The following is an 18792-nucleotide window of genomic DNA, read 5'->3' as shown; positions in this document are numbered from 1 at the left end:
GGAATCGAGGGGTGGATGAAATCCGAGGCGGGATCAGCAGCTGAGCCGGGCCTTCCTGGCCTTCCCAGCTCAGAAGGATCTGGTTTTACGGGATGCTGCACCCACACCATTCCACACCTGCCACCCCATCCCCTTCCCTCCGCTCCTCCAGGACCTGCCCAAATGGAGGATTATTTTCCTTTCAGAGCAGCGACTGTGTTGCTCATCCTTCCCCCGGGCACTGCCCAAGGTCAGGGCCGTGTCCCCGGACGTCCGGCTGCCCTCCGGGCCAAACCGGGGAGGCTGTGGCCCTGCCGGGCAGGTGACACCTCTGCCGGGCAGGATGTGCCTTGGCAAAGTTTAGCTCGGTTTTTTGTGGCTGGAGCTTTTGCCTGGAGACAAGCAGCTCCTGCCCCGCCGGCGCTGCCGGGCTCGCAGCACCTCGACCTTGCCGGGATAAAATTATCCCCGTTTTCCTTTGGATTAAAGGCAGCTCTGCTGGAGCCGAGCGAGCGCTTCGCCTCCGAGACGTCAAATGGCAGCGATCCCTTTCTTCTCTGGGTAGGGGAGGGGAGAGTCCTGCCAGCCAGCGCCTGGTGACAATGACATTGATTTCCTAGACCTCTCGGCGTGGCCAAATCTGTATTTTTAGCCGGGGAAGAGAAAAATACGAATCACGTGTCAGAGCAATGCTTTCCGTGCCCTGGTGGGAGGGAAGGAGCCGGGAGCCGCCGCTGCTGGAGCAGGGGATGGGCAGGACTCGCTGCCCGGTCCCCGGAGCGGGGCTGGGATGCACCGAGGATCCTTCCCCGGCGCTGCCCCAGCCGTGCCCCACACAGCTCCGGCCTCCTCCCCGCTCCCAAAGGATCCCGGCCGGCCCCTCCGCATCCCCTGTGGCCGTTTATCTTCCGGGGCAGGCGCTGCCTTCATCTCTGCTTCCCTGCCACCGCCCCCTCCTCCTCGCTCTCCCCCACCCTGCTCTCATTTCCCCAAGAAGACTTTAATGAAATCTGCCCTTAATTAAATCCACATTCATTTGCATAATTACCAGGAAATTGAAATTAGCCCGCGGACGTGGCTGGAATACAATTGGCATCCGGCAACGCTGGCTGTTTGGTGGGGGCTGCACCGAGGGCTGCTGGGTGCCCCCCACCCCCAGGTGCCCCCCGGTGCTGCTCCCACATCCCTTCCCTCCCTCCCGGGGTGACAGGGTGGAAGTGGAGGGACAGCCACTGCTGAGGCCACGGCAGGGCACAGGCCGTGCCCCCCACCCCCGCACGAGCAGCATCATGCTTCCTTTAGTCAATAACTGAAAAAAAAATCTTCACCGCCACTGAGAAATTTTTTGTTGCTTTTATAACTATGTATTTTGTCATTTTTTTTATGGTTTCAGTTGTGGTTTTTTTAAATCCTTTTCAACAGTGACAAACTGAGGTAACGTCTGTGACACTACAGCCTCTCCTACGGGAAGAAGGTCCGAAACCCGACAGCTGAGGGAACTGGAAATAAAAACCTGACAACCTACGGACACAGCGACCTCGACGGGGACAGAAATCACACCGGGCACCCCCTGGGACACACCCCGGGCGGTGCCACCGAGCCCTCCCGGGCGGCCGGGATCCCTTATCTACATTATTGCACGAAAGATAGAGGACATCGAGGGACCTAAGGCAAAGAGGAGTAAAACCGGTGCCTAGCTCTCTACGTGGGGCAATGCTACGTCTAACGCCGGGCCCGGGGGTGCCGGGGACGGGGCACGGCGGGGGCGGGGGCGGCCCCTGCTCTGTAAACTGCTGCTGCTGCTGCTGGAAAGCGTTATAGCCCTTTGTGGGGAATTGGGGCACAGGGGCTGCCCCACGGCACCCGCCCCATGGGAGGGAAGCCCGAACCACAGCAGGGTGCTCTTGGGGTGCCCCCACAGCTTCCCCACCGCGGCGGTGGGGTGAGCTCCCCGCTCTGCTGGGTGCCCAAATCCAGGAGGGAAGGTGTGACCTCCACGCACACCCAGGACCTTGTCACTAAGGGGCCACCACGCCCTGCCTCGCCGCAGCCAGCCCCGGCAGGGTCTAGCCCGCCGCCGCTTCCCCGCCAGCCCCAGGGGAGGGTGACAGGTTTGGGAAGGGGTGACAGCAACGAGGGGTGACGGGGACAGCACAGAGAAGCAGGCGGGCCCGCGGGAGGCCGCTCGGAGCTCCCTCCCCTGCTCCCGGGCTCTGCAGGCCAGCCTGGGCTGCGCCGCTGCCACCTCCTGCAGTCCCTGCGTACAGAGGGTCTGCAGAGGGGCCGCCGGCACGGCAGAGCATCCAAGCTGCTGGGTGGCCGGCATGGCCAGAGGGGACCCGTCCCTCCGGCGGGGCCTGAGCCCTGTGGGGCAGGGCAGGGACAGGGGCTGCCAGTGGCAGCGGCTGGGACACACAATGACACACAGACAGGGACACTTGCTACATCAATGGCTGCCAGCACCTCCCACGGCAGGGAGGCAGCCGGGGCTGCCGGGGGTCCGGGGCTGCTGGCAGCCCCCCGGCTCCCCGTCACCCACCTCCCCATGCCCTCCCAGTCCCCAGCAGCGCGGCAGGGACCAGTGGGAGAGGGCAAATCACCACCCACCCAAACCTCCCCAAAGGCCTCCTCCACGGTGCAGGGTCATCGGCCTTCCCGCCCCCCGGGCGGGGTCGAGCACGGGGTGGGGCAGAGCCGCTGGGTCACCCGCTGCCCTCTGCCCCCGACTCTTCCTCCCCGCACTGGGAGACCCCTCCCCATGCCCCCCGGGGGAGCCTTAAGGGGGCAGCACAGCCGTGGCAGGGCTGTGGGTGCCCCCAGCCTCCCCAGCAGTGAGCGGTGCCCTCGGCCGGGCTCCGGCCGCTGGCCTCGCCCAGGCGGGGCGGGGGGATCGGCATCCTCGGCGCTACAGAGCGCAAGCAGTTCTGTCCTTTTCCTCTTCCATCGTGATTCTTTTCCTTTTTTTTTTTCCTTTGGGAAACCCAGAAGCCGGGCCCGGCTCGTGCCACCACCACCACGATGTGCTCCCCCATCCCTGTCCCGGGGCGGGGGGACGGGGCGGGTCGCGCAGCCGCCAGCCGCCGCCGTCACACGCAGATCTCTATTGCTGTGGCCAGGACCATCTGCCCCTTGCCCTTGTCCTGCCGTCCGTCTGTCCTGCTCGCCGTGCCCGGGGCGGCTGCGCCGGGCTCGGGGCCGCGCGCTCCGCTCCCCTCGGTCAGGACGGTCCTCTTGAGCGGGGCGGGCGTGCAGGAGCCGCTGGCCTCGTGGCAGTGCGGCCCGGCCGGGAGCTTGTCCCTGGCGTGCTTGCGGGAGCGGTACGAGGGCCGGCACCGCACCTCGGCCATGAGGTCGCACTTGATGAAGTAGAAAACCTCCTTGACGGGGCAGCGCTTCTCGGGGTCGAGGGCCAGCAGGCGCTGGAACATGCGCAGGGCGCTGTCCGTGAACCGCCGCCACTGCGAGGGCAGCCCCGCCAGCCGCCCCTTCTGCCACCGCACAAACTCCTCGAAGAAGGCGTCGGACGCCACCGCCGCCTCCCAGGGGAAGTTCCCGGTGAGCACGCAGAAGATGAGCACCCCGAAAGCCCAGACGTCGATGCTGGTGTCCACGGCGAAGCCCTCGGCCCGGCCGGCCTGGCACACCTCGGGCGCCGTGTAGGGGATGGTGCCGCTGATGCGCTTGACCCGGCAGCCCACCTTGCGGGTCATGCCGAAGTCGGCCAGTTTGACGCGGCGGCAGTCGCGGTCGAAGAGCAGCACGTTCTCCGGTTTGATGTCCCGGTGCACCAGGCTCTTGCTGTGCATGTAGTCGAGGGCCAGGCCCAGCTGCTGCACGCAGCGCTTCACCAGCTCCTCGGGGAGCCCCACCTGCGGGGGGGACACGGCGTCAGCCCTGGGGGGACCCACCCAGCCCGGGCACCCACACCTCCATAGTCTGATGGTCGTGGGTGATTTTATCTGCGTGCTCTGAGGCAGGGGATGGTGGTGGGTCCTGGGCCACCCAAGAGATGGGTGATGAGTCTCAGGGTCCCCATAGGATGGTTTGAGTTGGAAGGGACCTTAAGGATCATCAGTTCCACCCCCTGCCCTGGGCAGGGACACCTTCCACTAGCCCACGTTGCACCAAGCCCCATCCAGCCTGGCCCTGGACACTTCCAGGGATTGGGCAACCACAGCTTCCCCAGCAGAAGGGTGATGGTCTCAGGCCACCCTAGGGACGGATGATGAATCTTAGGCCACCCAGAGGATGGGTGATGGGTCCCACACTTGTCTGTAGGTGCCTGTGGTCAAGCCCAGCCTAGATGGGGGTGCCCAGTCCCTGCACCTGCACCCTCCCACATGGGCACAAAGCACAGGGGCAGCTTTGCTCAGCACCCCCTGAGCCCCCACATCCCACAGAGGCTCCCACGGGAGGTGCCGGGGGTCCCACCTGAGGCGGGATGATGTCAAAGAGGTCCCCGCCGGGGGCGTACTCCTGAGCGAAGACGTAGCAGTCCTCGGTCTCGAAGACCACGTCAAAGACCTTGATGATGAAGGGGCTGGAGGAGAGCGTGTTGGTGATGCTGAATTCCCGCAGGAAGTTCTTCAGCTTCGTCTTGCTCTTGTTGACGAACTTCAGGGCCATCTTGGTGCCTGTGGAGGGCAGGGGACGGGAGTGAGCCCTCGGCTGGGACAGACCCAGCACCCCGCTCCCAGCACACGCCCCGCTGCCCTCACCTGTGCTTTTGTGGGACACCAGGTCCACCTTGCCGTAGGTGCCCTTGCCGAGCTCGCGGATGAGGTCATAGTGCTTGGTGATGTCGGTGCCCGAGAGGGTGCGGATGGCCAGGGACTGCATGTCCTCGGTGATGAGGGGCACCCCGCAGCAGCCCAGCTTGCGCGACGGCTCCTGCTCAATCGAGCCCGCGCTCATGGTTGCGCTGCAAGGCAGAGGTGGCACTGCTTCCGTGGGGGCTGCAGGGCCACTGTGTCCCATCCCACCCCATCCCACCCCATCCCATCCCATCCCATCCCATCCCATCCCACCCTGTCCTGTCCCTTCCCCAGAGTTCCAGCCATGGAAAAGGGGGATTGGGCTGCCAGGGTGGTGCTGAGCAGCACACACTGGGTGCCACCCCTCTGTCCCCAAGGGCCACCAACCCAATGGCGCTGGAGGGGATGCTCCAGCCTCCACAGGGGCTGCAGCCATGTGGATGTTTGGGGCAAAGGGAGGAGTCCAGGCATGGCAGAGACAGGGACAAGGACACACATGGATACAAGCAGGGACACACACATAGACACATTTTCTCAGGCTTGCTGTGTTCCCAGCCACTCTGCAGGACAGGAGCCAAGGCCCTTTGGGGGTCCCCTCTCCTGCTGTGTCCCCAGTGGACACCCCAAAAGCCAGCTCTGTCTGCTCCAGTACTGAGCCCTTCCAGAGCTGAGCCTCACCCCAGCTGGGGAAGCTCCAGAGTGGAACCAGGGCCATGCCCTGGCACCAAGAGGGACACAATGGCTCTGCAGCAGATCCCTCCCTCACATCTCTGACCATCCATCAGCACCAACTCCTGGCCTTCGCCAGCCAGGGTGCCAGACTGGTGTGGAGAATCCCAGAATCCCAGACTGCTTTGGGGTTGGAAGGGACCTTAAAGCCAGTCTTGTTCCATGGGAAGGGACACCTTCCACTGTCCCAGGCTGCTCCAAGCCCCATCCAGCCTGGCCTTGGACACTGCCAGGGATCCAGAGGCAGCCACAGCTGCTCTGGGCACCCTGTGCCAGGGCCTGCCCACCCTGACAGGGAACTTCCCAATTCCTTCCCAATATCCCATCCAGCCCTGCCCTCTGGCAGTGGGAAGCCTTTCATTCCAGGCCCATTCTGCAGCTCTCCTGAAGCCCCTCGAGGCACTGAAATGGGCTTTAAGGTCTCGCCAGAGTCTTCTTTCATTCCAGGCCCTTGTCCCAAGTTCCTCTGCAGTTCTCCTGAAGCCCCTCGAGGCACTGAAATGGGCTTTAAGGTCTCGCCAGAGTCTTCTCTGAACAATCCAAATTCTCTCAGCTTTTCCTCATAGCAGAGGTGTTCCATCCCAATAATCATCATTGTAGCTCCTCTGGACTTGCTCCAACATATCCATGTCTTTCCTGTGCTGGGGACCAACAGCTGGATGCAGCATTCCGGGTGGGATCTCACCAAAGCAGAGCAGAGGCCGGCCCAGCCAGCTGCACATGGACACTGCAACATTCCTCACTCCCAACAAACCAGGGATGGTTTTCTCTGGCCCAGCCAGCTGCACATGGACACCAGCACCAACATTCCTCACTCCCAACAAACCAGGGATGGTTTTCTCCTCACTCTGACCATTCCCACATGAATATCCAAGCTTGGAGTCACCCACCACAGCAACACAGCAGTGAAACCACCCCAGCATCTCCTCTGATGTCTTCAGAGCACTCCATCACTGCAGAAGCCCAAACCCCGGGCAGCCAGGGATGTGGGGAGGGCACTTGGTGGGTGAGGATGGGCAGAGAGAGCCCAGGTGGTGCCCACGGGCTGAGCCCCATGCAGGGGCTGTGACAGCCACCCCACCCCACGGTCAGATTCACACACAGGGATCCTCCCAGCCCCTTCCCAATAAGGCTGAGTCAGGTCTCCAACTTTTCCTTCCTTCCTTCCTTCCTTCCTTCCTTCCTTCCTTCCTTCCTTCCTTCCTTCCTTCCTTCCCCCCATCCTGCTGCCTGTCATCCCAAACCAAAGCTCAGCTTCTTCACTCATTATAGTTATATTTTTTTCCCTGGGAAGTTGGGGAAAAAATAGAAAAGGAACTTCAACATCATGATGTTCCAAAAATGTAACAGTTTGACTCATAAGATCTCCGAAGCAGCTCATCTCCATAGTGTTTCATTGGCCCCCTGGCAGAGGAGCACCATCTCAGTGTCTGGGTGCTGGAGGTGGAGGTGGATCAGCAGCAGCTCGCTGGAGGCAGGACTGAGAACAGCCCCCAGCATCCTGCATGAAGAATTCTGGCTACGCTTGGATTTACGGCTGTGTTCATCAATGTCCCTTAATTAACCGGCGTCAAAATGCAATTATTCAAGTCGGGAAGGTTGGGTTTGAGGAAAAACCCTGCTGGTTGGATGGGAGAGAGGAGAGGGAGGGCTGGCAGCTTGTGGAAGTGCTCTCCAAGTCAAGGGCTGTTTGCTTTTCCCCTTGGCTCAGCCTGTTGGTGTTTCCAGGTGTCTCTTTCCCAGCCAGAAACAGAGGAGCATCCACGGGAAGCAGGGATCCCGCCGAGTCAGGTCGCGTGCTGGCATGGGCTGGCACAGCTGGCACCGGGCTGTGCTGCCAGGGACGGGATGTGCCGGGATCCTGCTGCAGTGGCACGGCCAGCCCCGAACAGCAGCCCCGCCTGCTCGGGGCTAACGGGAACACGGGGCCACCTCCGGTCCCAGGAGGAGCCAAACAGCGGCGGCGACCAAAACACCGACACGCCGAGGCCACGGAAAGCGTAAACACAGAAGTTTTCATTAAAAATTGAAAGGCTTTTGGAAGCATGTCGGGTTTGATGTGAGCAGCGAAGCGGGGCGGCGGCAGGAGGCAGCGAGAGCTCCGTTCCAGCTCCGTGCACTCCCAGGGACAGCGGGGATGCGGGAACAGCGGGGCACAGAGGGATGGCAGTGCCAGTGTGGCAGGAGATGCCACCAGCTTGGCAGGGGCCGGGGTTAAGGTCTCCTATCCTTCTGCAGCCAGGCCAGTCCCACCAAGGCGCACCTGTGCGGCCACACACCAGATTGGGTCAATCCAGAGCCACAATCGGGCCTTTCCCAGCACCCCAGCTCCTCTCCTGCCCCAAAACTCTGGAAGGGAGTCAGCACTACATCCGAAGGGGGACAAACACACCCTCTCCAGCTCAGTTCCAGGTGTTCCTGAAGGAGCTTTCCCAAGCAAGAAGGAAGGATGAGCATCCCAGCCGAGTCCCGGCAAAGCCCCCCACGGCTCAAGGTCCTGGAGTGACAAAGAGGCGGCGAAGCTGCTGCCACGCGGCCCCGGGACCTGCCGCTCACCACAGGCGGTTCCTGCCGTCATCTCTGCATCCTGAGCCATTTCTCCTACTATTCAGACTAAAATTGTTCTGTGTTTAAGCTTCAGAACCGTTTATCTCATTGAGTGAGGAGGATAATCCACCCACCTCTTCCTTGCTCCCTGGCAGGTATTTATAGGCAGCCACTCGTCTCCCGTCGGCAGCTGCCGCTCCTCTTCCCCAACCTCCCGGCTCCATCCCCAGCACCGTGGAGCACATCCCGGAAGGACATTATGGCACAGCCACAGCATCCTGCCAGCAGCCGAGGCTGGCACCGACAGTCCTGCCCCAGCGCTGTTCCCTGCCGGGGGATGCTTTGCCCTGCTCTGGATCCCGCTGCACATCCCGCTCCGCCGCACGCCCAGCCCTGGGCACATCGGCTCTGCCGATAACTAATTGCAAACTCATTAGGAGCTCATTGAGAGGAGCAGAGGCCGCCCGGGAGAGTTGCCCCAGGCTCCCGCAGAGAAGGCTGCTGGAGCAGCGGCTGCTTGGAAATTAAGAGGGAAAGGGGGAAAAAAATCCCTCTGGCCACATCAGAGACTGTCAGAAAAACAACCCAGTTATTGAGGGAGGTTACAAGAAAAGGGTTTGGGCTGAGCCTGATGCACGGTTGAGCACTGGGGGCTGGGACTCGATGAAGGGAAAATCTATGCAGGGCAGGGGCTCTGCAAAACCCAGATTCCTCTTTAAAGAGGGGAGAAATGTGAAATGCAGCAGTGGGATGGGCAGAGGCCCACACTGCTCTGTCCCTGCACTTGGCAGAGATTTGATTTCCCTGTTTCCCATCCCCAAACCCTCAGTTATGAGCAGGTAACACCAACTCCCATCCAAGCCCAGCAGGCTGGGGGCCAGGGTATCCCTCAGGAGGGATCTCCCTCCCTCCACACCCAACCAGCTTCCAAACCTGCCCTGTTTCCCCTAAACAATGCACCGAGCCAGCAAAGTCACACCCTGGGCCCTGCCAGAGCCATCCCCTCTCCCAGCTCTCCACATGCCAGCACCACCCTGGTGTCACTGGAACGAGGGGCCAGCGGTGCTTTGGCCGTGCCCCACGCTGAGCCGCTGCCTCCCGGAGCCCCACTGGATTTCCAGCCCCTGACACCTCCATTCCTGCCTGACCCCGTTCCAGGGACATCCTCTCCTCTTCTCCGTGCCCCTGGGACCCGCACACCAGATATGAGCTGTGCTTCCCGGGGGCTGTGGCACGCTGGAGCCCAGGGAGGGCTCGCAAAGGCACCTTGGCCTAACGGGGACAACGTGGCTGCGGGGGCAGGACAGGAATCTCAGCGGGGCTTGGAGCCACCAGGGCACCCACCAGGGCCAGGCAGCCTCCAGCCAGGCCGGCCACCACCTCCCACCTCACCCAAAGCAGCAGAACAGCCACAGGGAAAGGGTTCCTGCATCCATGTGCCACCCCAGGGCCATGCAAAGCCTCTCAGGACAAGCCAAGTGCGTCCGGGAGGTCACACGCAGCATGGGGACATTGGCTGCTGGCAGTGGTTTGGGGACAGCCTCTCTGCCATCATCCCTCAGCCCAGGAGGAGCAGGGATCTCCATGTGCACTGGCTCCAGAGCAGCGGGACAGCTCCGGGAGAGGCTGGAGCACCGTGGACACCACGGGAACCAGCCCCAAACCTGCACCGAGGAACCTGCAGCTACTGGGACCCCCCAGTGCCCCAGCCAGGCACCAAACTCCAGGTGATCCAGCAATTCTCATACCAGCTCCTTGCCCAGAGCAGAGCAGCCTGCCTGGCAGCAGGATTCTCTTCGGCAAAGCCAATGAACGCCCAGCCAGGCACGGGCTCCCAGTGGCAGGAGCTGCTCTCCCAGTGCAGATGTTCCAGATGCAGGGCAGGTCAGGCCCTGTCACAGCCATCCGTGGTGTCCCTCGCTGCAGGAACCATCTCCCATCCTGGCCAGCAGCCTGTGACAAGCTTCCTCTGCCTTTGGTCCCAGGATTCAGGTTTCACAGACCGATTCGGGAAGAGCAAACCAAGCCGTGCCAGTACTCTCTCCTCCGCCGGCTCCCCGGGGAGCCACCGCTCCTCCTTCCTGCCACCGTCTCCTGCGCCCTCCGCACTGCTCTCCCGGAGCTGCCAGCCTGATTTTCCCTGCCCTCCTGCACACGGGGCCGTCTCTGTCCATCGGCCCCGATGACAGGACCTTGGCTGCTTTTCAGCGCTTCTGGCCTCGTGGGGTTTTTGCTGCCGGGCAGGATGGCTTCCTTAGGACCTCAGCTCCTCCAGCCTGCAGCTCCTCCCGCCTTCGCCGCCAGCACCGGGGACTTATGATTACTTCATTGTTTGATTGGTTTCATCAGCCTGTCATCATCTCCCTCCCAAAAACTCTTCCGCCAGCGCCGACAGCACCGCACGGTTGGGATCTGCAAAGACAAACGCCCCGAGCGGCACCTGCCCGACCCCACGGCAGGGCCAGCCGGCCCTCGGCCCCGCTCGCTCCTGGCGACAACAGGGACACTTCCCTCGGCCACAAAACCCAGCCCTGACTCCGCTCCAGGGCGCTTTGTGTGCCCTCAGCTCAGCCTGCCGCCGGCCGGGATGCTCCGGTGAAGGAGGATGCGCACACCTCTGCCGTGGTCCCCTCCCGCGGCAGCCCGGGCAGGGCGCGGTGACACGGTGACACCGGGCAGCGCGGGGGCTTGGCACACGGACAGCCAGCTCTGACCGCTGCCGCCCCGTGGGTCCCGGACAAAGGGGTGCCGAGGCCGGGCCGCCCTGTCCCCGGTCCCCGAGCTGTGCCGGGGCTCCCGGCTGGCGTCGCCCGCCCGCGGCCACGGCGGCAGCGAGGCCGGACCGGGAGGAAAGTGGGTCACGCTCCCCCTTCCCCGCTGCGGCCGGGGAGACGCCGGGGGGGGATGGAGGCCAGCCCCGCGGCCCGGGGACAGCAGGGCAGGTGAAAGGGGAGCTAGGGGAGGTGGTGAGGGGACACAAGGAGACAGCAGGGGACGTGGTGAAGGGATGCGAGGGGAGATAAGGCGAGATGACGAGAGGAGATGACACGGGGAGATGATGAGGGGACAAGAGAGGACACAATGAGGGGAGACAATGAGGGGAAAGGAGGGGAGATGATGGACGGGGCATGAGGGGAGGTGGCAAGAGGACATGAGGGGACATGAGGGGAGGTAACAGGGAAGACAGGAAGCTGGTCAGCGAAAACAAGGGGAGGTGAGGGAACATGAGGGGAAACAAGGGGAGATGAGATGGGGAGGTGGTGAGGGTACACAAGGGGACACAATGAGGGGACACCAGGGGACACGGCCTGAGCTGCCCCCGAGGCCGCCTCTCCCTGCTCTCCCCTTCCCCTGTTCCCAGCTGCCTTCCAGCTCAGTGCACCCTTCCAGACACCCCAAACCCGCCGGGAGCCCCCGGGGACCAGCCCCGCGGCCCCAGCACCGCTCGGTGTCACTCACGCCCCTCCGTCCCCGTCCCTCCCCCTCGCCCCCCCGCCGTACCGGGGCCGCCCGGGGCGCAGGTGCCACCGGCCGCAGGAGGGACCCGGGGCGGGGGGGGCGACCGATCCCGGGGGCAGCGCCCGCACCGCGCGGTGCCCACCCCGCTCCATTCATCCCGGAGCGCCGGTTGTACCGGGATGGGGGTTTGTCCCCTCCCCGCGCCGTGCGGGCAAACAAAGGGCGGCCTCGGTACCGGGCGGGCAGCGCCCCCCGCACCCCCATCTCCGTACCCCCATCCCCGTATCCTCATCCCCGCACCCCCGTGCCCGCGCCCCATCCCCGCACCGCCGCCTTACCGGAGGGGCGAGCCGCCGCCGCGCCCCGTCCCCGGCGGGAGCGGCGCCGCCCCGGGGAGGGAGCGCGGAGCGGGAGGAGCGGGAGGCGCGGGGGGGCTCCGCCGCCGGCCCCGCGGGGATGGGGGGATGCGGAATGAGCGATGCGCGATGCGGGGCGCTGCCTGTCCCCGCCCCCCGATGTAGCCGGGGGGAGTCGGTGCGGGAGCAGCCCGGGAAAGGGGGGTCGGGGCTGAGCCGCCCCCTCCCCGCCGGGTGCGGAGCTCCGGTACCGCGGGCTCGGCTCGGAGCAGAGCGCGGAGCTGGGGACAATGGGGATGGGAGCGGTGCTCCGCAGGGGGCGGCTTCACACCCGACCCCACCCGAGGCTGATCCGGGGGTCACCAGCACAGGACCATGTCCTGCTTCCCTGGGCCCTGCTGTCCTTGAGCCCTCCCAGACTCTGTTCCCTCTCTTTTGGCACAGGTGATGCCCCCGTAGGTGGGTGATGCCCACCCTGGGTCAGGGAATGGTTTGGGTTAGAAGGGACCTTCAGGATCATCTCGTTCCAACTCCTGCCATGGGACCCCTTCCACGCTGCTCCAAGCCCCATCCAACAGGGCCTTGGACAGCTCCAGGGATGGGGTGGCCACAGCTTCTCTGGGCAACATGAGCCACCATGGCACAGGTGATGCCCACCATGGCACAGACAGCCCCCAAAAATGCTGCTCCTCAATGTGTGCAGGACATGTGGCTTCCCCTGTGGCTCATGAATGGTGGGAACGTTCAGGCCAACCCAGGGAATGCCAGATGAGGCAAGCATATCACGGGGGCTTCCCTTCAGGTGCCTTAAATTTGGCAACACTTTCAGCAAGTGATGCCGGAGCTGGGCACCAGGAGCTCCCAGGCACCCCCAGCCTGGGGGACAGTGACAGCTTTCCAGGAGGAAGGCGAGGGGTTGGCACTGTGCTCCCTCTTGGAGCATCCCTGCACACACTTCATCTTCCCGGATTTCCTTCTGTGCCCACCAAGGCCAAGCAGGGATGTTTAACACCGGCCAGGATTTGCTTTGGCACTTCCGTGTCTCTCGGCTGGGTGCCAGGTCCCTTGGCTCCTGCACTGTCACTTTAAAGGGACCCACAGAGGTGGGGCTGCCCCACCTCCGAGGGGGACAAGGACTGTTCCCACACATCAGCTGTGCCCCCCGCTGGACCGAGCCGTGCCACTGCCCCCCGAGGCCGCAGGGAGCGGGGAGGGCCGGGGAGCCATCGGCTCTGACTCACGGATGGCTCCGCTCCGCTCGCGCTGAGGATGCAGAGCAATTAAGGCTTTTCATGAATGACTTTAAGGCAAGAGGCTGAATCACACTCTGCTTTAATTTGTGCCACTGTCACCCTCTTCCCGCCCGGCAGCTGCGCACGGGCACGGCCAGCCCCGGGCAGGGCGGCGGGGGCGGCTGCGGCTCCCGGGGCCGCTCCCTCCATCCCCCTCCGCTCGGGTCCTGCCACAGCTCCCGGCTCCTGCGGCTGGGACGCTCCAAGGGTGGGTGATTCCCAGCGGGGTGGAGGCATCGGAACGGCGCTGGGAGGAGAAATGCCGGAGCGCAGTGCCCGGCCAGCCGGGCTGGGCTGGGTGCGGGCTGGCGCTGCTCGGAGCGGCCGCTGCGGGGCTGGCACGGGGCTGGCACGGGGCAGGAGAGTCTCTGAGCAGTGGAGGTGCGGGAAAGAGGGAAAGCGGGGAGATGGGCAGAGCTGGGCTGCGCTCGGTGTCACCGCAGCAGCACACGGGCGCAGCCGCCCGCCCCCTCCATGGGCCGCTAGGGATGGGGTGGCTCCAGCCTCGCCCCTCTCCCCCCGTGTCCCCTGCCTGTCCTTGCGGTGCCGTCCTGGCTCCGCAGCCTCCCGCTCGCGGCTCCTCCGAGCTCTCTGTCAGCTCTCTCCCTATTTATAGCTCGGGGCTGTTTCTAGGTCAGGCGGGAGGTGCCGGTGCCCGGGGAGCCAGCCCGGGGACCGCGGGGAGGCTGCAGGGACACTGTCACACGCCCCACACGTGGGTCAGCCCCCAGTGTCACCATCCTGGTGCTGTGCCCTGGGTACACAGGGGCTGAGCTGGCACTGCGACCAGCTGGGCCTGGCAGGGCTTCGTGGCATGCCGTGGGACTCTGTGGGGCTTGGCAGGGCTTTGTGGGACCCCACGGGATTCAGCAGGTCCTCATGGGACTTTGCAGGGCTCAGCAGAGCTCTTTGGGACTCCGTGGGGCTCTCTGGGACTCCACGGGGCTCTGTGGAGCTCTGTGGGCTCCATGGGGCTCAGCGGGGCTGTGTGGGGCTCAGTGGGACTCAGCAGGGCTCCATGTGACCCCAGGGGGTTCCACGGGGCTCCATGGGAGCAGTCAGGTCCCTCTGGGGCGTCCCTGCCCCTCGGTGGCACATGGGTGACACGCACACTGAGCCATAGTAACACCAGTTGTACCAGGGAGCGCCCGCACTGAGCTCGTGGCCTTCAAAGCACTCCCGGAATATTAATAACTAATTAAGATTAACGAGATGAAAGGAGCCAGATCAAACATGTTTATCACCTCGTGCAATCCCAAACCGTGCGAAGAGCCCCCGCCTCCCCAAGGGACCACGAGTGCCCCTGGGATTTATGCTCGGAAAGGGAACATCCGGCTCGTGCACACCGTGGGATGTGCTTGGACAGGGTGGGCAGCGGGAAATGACCTGGAAAGCCCAAAATATTCCCAGCGTGCCGAATCCCCTCGGAATTTAGCGTGAAGGTCGCTTGTCCCTTCGCCATGGCTCGGCCAGAGCGGGAGCCAAGGGGCTGAGCCCCACACGGCCGCGGGCCGGGGTCCCACGGCCACCCGCGCCTGTCGCGCTCCGGTGACAGGAGCCAAAGCTGCCGGGGATGCTGCGGGGATGCTGGGAAGGAGCAGCGGAGGGAAGGAGGGAGGGAAGGCGGGAGCGGAGCACGCCGGGAGCCGCAGCCCGGGCGGGGGGACCCGCTCCCCCGGGGGCTCCGGGTGTCCCGCCCGCGGGGCCAGCAGCCCCCGCCCAGCCCGGGGGCACCGCCCGTGCCGGGGGCGCCGGGTGTCCCCTCGGTCTCTGGGGACAGAGCCCACCCACGGGGATTCCCAGGGGAAAGGGGTGCCGGAGCTGCCCGGGGCGAGGGCTCGGAGCCCCCAGCTCGGTGTCCCCCCGTGCGCGAGCTGCCACCCCAGGCGGTGACAGCCGGGGGGATTCCCGGGGGCTGCCCTCAAGGTCAGGGAGGGGCCGCGGCCCGGAGCCGTGGGACAGCCCCGGCGGTGATGGGCACACGCCGAGCCCCTGCCAGGGGGTCCGACCCTCGGGGGGCTGCCCCGGCCCGGAGCCCGTCCCGTGCTCCCGGGGCTGCGAGGGACCGAGCGCGGCGGACACAGCGTCCCAAGGGATGGATCCCGGGCCGGGCCGGGGCAGCACCGGCCGCAGGCGGGACCTTGGGAATGGCGCTGGCCCCGGAGCACGGTGACGGCTGTTCAGCCACCGGGACGGAACGGGAACGCAGGGGCTCTTTGGGATGGGCGGAAGAAGCACAACGGGTTTCTTCGAGGGGAAGGAGGGGCTGAGCTGGGGGCACGGGCAGAGCCACGGGGCCCGTCCTGGCACCCCCAGTACCCCGGTACCCCACAGCACCCGGCACCGCCCGGCCGCCGCCTCCGCTCGCTGCCCGTTCTCCTGGCACCATCTAGAGGCTGCGGGAACGGGCACGGGGGGACGGACACGCGGGGACGGGGGGAGAGACACGGGGGGACGGGCGCCGTGAACAGACACGGGCTGACATAGGTGAAAAGACATGGGGACAGACACGAGAGGACAGACATGGGGGAACAGACACGGGGGGACAAACATGATGGGGGGACAAACATGATGGGGCAAACACGTGGGGACAGACATGGAGGACAGACACACTGCCACAGCACCCACGCGTGGGGCCCAGCACCGCCCCTGGCACTGGGGACAGGGTCGGGGAGTGTCAGGGGCGGTGACAGAGCAGGGAGCACCTCTGGCAGCACCTCCTGTCACCCCGGGGAGCCCACTCCGGTGGGGCTCTGCTGGAGGTGACAGGCGATGGCAGCTGTGAGCCCGTGGGATGGAGACAGACCCGGGGACAAGCTGGTGACAACCAGGGGGGTGCTCAGGAACGGGACACAGCCCACCCCCAGTGCAGCCCACCTTGAAGCCGGGCAGCACAGGGAGAAGCCTCTGGCACAAGCCATGGGTGTCCATCCCTCGCTGTGCCCCGAGCAGGGAGGGGCGGTCCCTGCAGCCACCACACGGGACCCTGGGCCACCAGACTGCCACCCCAGGTGCTCCCTGCCTGGCTGAGGATGCCAGGCTCATGCCACCTGTGGCCTGACACAGGCTGGGTGCCGCTGGTCAGCTCTGAGCTGGGCTGTGGGACAGGAGCCCTAGGAGTTCTGTGCACGGCCCTGGCCAGCAGCACCCACAGCCAGGCCCTCCCGACCCCTGTTCCCCACCTGGGCACTGACTCACAGGAACTGAGGCTCCAAACCCTCATTATTTACACCAAAACAAACCCCACAGCTTCCTGCCACCCATCAGGAAGGCCAGACTGCCTGGACTGATCCAGCTGATGGCCCTGGGGCCCCCAGACCTCGCTGGGGACAGCCAGTGCCTGGAGGGAGCAGGCAGTGGCTGTGCTCGGGGCCGGCAGCGTGGGACAGGAGCCGGCAGTGGCTCAGTGCCACCGAGGAGCAGTTGGGCACAACATGTGCCAGCACTCGCGCCTCGCATCCTGCCGGCTGCCCGGCTCATTCCGGCTCCGCACATTCTCCTTGGCTGTCGCTCAGCAGCGCCGATGGGAGAGGAGATTTCGGGAAAGGGGGAGGCGAGCGCCGGTGCTGCTGCCCAGAGGGACGAGCCTCGGGGAGCCTGAGGCTCTCCTTGCGGACCCCCCACCTGCACTGGGCCCCGGGCCCGGCCAGGCAGGAGGAGCAGAGACTGCCCAGGCCCTGCTCAGGTGAGCGGGGACGGCTGGGACGGCTCCGGGATGGATCGGGGGCGGTTCTGGGATGGCTCCGGGAGGCCCTGGGGTGCACACGCTGCTGCCCACAGCCCCACTGCTCCCATGGGCACAGCAGCACCGCTGAGCTGACACGGCACGGCACGGCACGGCACGGGATGCCCAGCGGGTTCCCTGCTGCCAGGGAAGCACATCCCGGGAGGACACACAGCACCGGCTCCGGGCTCCTCTGCCGGGAGAGGACGCCCCCGCTCCCGAGGAAAGTTTGGCACGGCCCGGCTCGGTGCCCGCTCCGTGCCGTGTCCTCCCCGCGTTCACGGCGTGTCCCAGCAGCGCTGTGCCCCCGCCGGGGCTGTCCCGGGCTGGCACTGACCTGTGCAGGTGCAGGGGCTGCAGCTCCTCTTTCTGGAAGCAGACGAAGCAGAAGGAATCCATGGCTCAGGTCCGGTGGCCACCGCGCCCGGGCGAGGGCGACCGCAGGGCGAGCAGTGCCGGAGGGGGGTTGGCATCTTCCTCGCCGTGCCGGCGGTGCCCGGAGGCTCACGCTGGCCCTCCCGGGGCCATGGTGCCGGCGAGCCCGTCACACGGCCGGGCTGAGCGCCGGGACCGGCCGCTCCCCGGGCACGGAGGCGGCTCCGGGCTGTGCCGCGTCCCGCGCCGCCCTCACGGTGATGCCCAGAGCCACCCCGGCACCCATGGCGCTGCCCGGCCGGCGGCACTGCCAGCCTCAGCGGGTGCGAGCAGGGACCTGGGCTGGCATCAGCGGCACCAGGGCTCCGGCAGGCTGGGCCGAGGCACCGGCCGAGCCCTGCGGGGCTTCAGAGGCCGCGGGAAGCGGCTGCCCCTCGGCACCGGACAGCGGCCGTGCCGCGGGGAGGGGAATGTCCCCTGCAGCAGGTGGGGTCCGGCGGGCTCTGACAGGACCCAGCGCGGTCTGGAAGGGTCTGGAAGGGTCCGGCAGGGCCCGGCAGCCGAACACACCGACGGAGGGGGAAAGTTGTGCCGTCGTGGAGCGGCGGCTCCGCGGGGCTCGTCTCACCGGCACAGCAGCCGCTCGCTCTGACAGCTAAAGCAGCGTGCGGGTATTAATAGCTCCCGACTCCCGCGGCGAGGCTGGAAATTAACTCCTCCAATGCCGTCTGCCCGTGCTCCAGCCGCCCTCTCCCGGTGCCCGCTGCTGCCTCCGGGCTCGCCAGCACGGGCTGAGACCGGGCAAACCCAGCCCGCCCGCCCGGGGCACCGCGGGCCACTGGGGAGCCCGTGCTGTGTCCCCCCGACATCCCCAGGCTCTGGCCAGCCCTGGCACGGGGGACGTGGCACAAGCAGGGGGAAATCTCTTAGCCCCGGTGCTCGTGGGTGGCCCGTGCCTGCTGGCGGTGGCAGAGGTGCCCTTGGGAGCCGCCCCTGGGTGTTCCCCCTGCATGGGCACGGTGGGACAGGGCACAGCACGGGAGCCCCAGGGTGCCTGCTGAGGGGTGTCCCTGCCCCACTGCAGTGTCCCTTTGCCCCCTGATGAGTGCCCCTGTGTCCCCTGATGAGTGTTCCTGCCCTGTGTCCCTTTGCCCCCACATGAGTGTCCCTGTCCCAAAATGGACCGATGCTGTGGGCAGTGTCCAGCTGTTCCATGGGGATACACCAGGCCAGGCTGGGTCAGGACCCCCAAAGTCACACAGCCCTGATGTGTCGCTGTTCCCCATCCTTTGGGACCAACACGCGTCCCCCAGGTCCTTGGGACCGAATCCTTGTTGGCCCCAGCCTGTACCCAGTGTCCTGGGCCAGGAGCAAAAGCCACGTCCTTGGGAAGGTGAGCAGGAGAACAGGAAGAGGCTTCCCCAGCCTGGCCTTGGGCTTCGTCATCTCTCCCTGAATTATTCAGTGAGTGGCTCTGCCTGTGGCGTCTGCTCCAGCCACACCCCTGCTAATGGCAGAAATCGATGGCTTTTGAATTCCTCATGGCCAGAAAGCTCCTGGCTGTGCTACTCTGGGCC

At 65.4% G+C, this 18792-nt stretch overlaps 1 protein-coding gene across 3 annotated transcripts; it reads right to left on the bottom strand.

Annotated features, from left to right (window-relative positions):
• Positions 1–1318: 1318 nt before the first annotated feature.
• On the bottom strand, positions 1319–17997 carry SBK1 (SH3 domain binding kinase 1). 3 transcript variants are annotated; one of them, XM_041408992.1, is made up of 4 exons: positions 17178–17997; positions 4698–4900; positions 4411–4613; positions 1319–3848 (listed from the first exon to the last, which is right to left on the bottom strand). In XM_041408992.1, the coding sequence occupies exons 1-4, from the start codon at positions 17237–17239 to the stop codon at positions 3066–3068; spliced, it is 1251 nt and encodes a 416-aa protein (XP_041264926.1). In that variant the 5' UTR covers positions 17240–17997; the 3' UTR covers positions 1319–3065. The 3 variants fall into 3 exon arrangements, with proteins under 3 accessions (XP_041264926.1, XP_041264935.1, XP_041264944.1); XM_041409001.1 differs by lacking the exon at positions 17178–17997 and adding an exon at positions 11807–11851; XM_041409010.1 differs by lacking the exon at positions 17178–17997 and adding an exon at positions 9758–10266.
• Between the last annotated feature and the right edge of the window lie 795 nt (positions 17998–18792).

Source organism: Onychostruthus taczanowskii, unplaced genomic scaffold (assembly GCF_017590055.1).
Source record: "Onychostruthus taczanowskii isolate IOZ18803 unplaced genomic scaffold, ASM1759005v1 scaffold10, whole genome shotgun sequence".
NCBI classification, from domain to species: Eukaryota; Metazoa; Chordata; class Aves; order Passeriformes; family Passeridae; genus Onychostruthus; species Onychostruthus taczanowskii.
The sequence above is the reverse complement of the archived record's forward strand: the minus strand, read 5'-3'. Positions and strand labels throughout refer to the sequence as shown.

Excerpts from the sequence above, each read along its gene's own strand:
- SBK1 (XM_041408992.1), bottom strand. The coding sequence starts at position 17,239 with ATGGATTCCTTCTGCTTCGTCTGCTTCCAGAAAGAGGAGCTGCAGCCC. Across the intron at positions 4,901-17,177 it reads CAGCCCCTGCACCTGCACAG|CGCAACCATGAGCGCGGGCT; the intron begins GTCAGTGCCAGC and ends TCTGCCTTGCAG. Across the intron at positions 4,614-4,697 it reads GGTGTCCCACAAAAGCACAG|GCACCAAGATGGCCCTGAAG; the intron begins GTGAGGGCAGCG and ends TGCCCTCCACAG.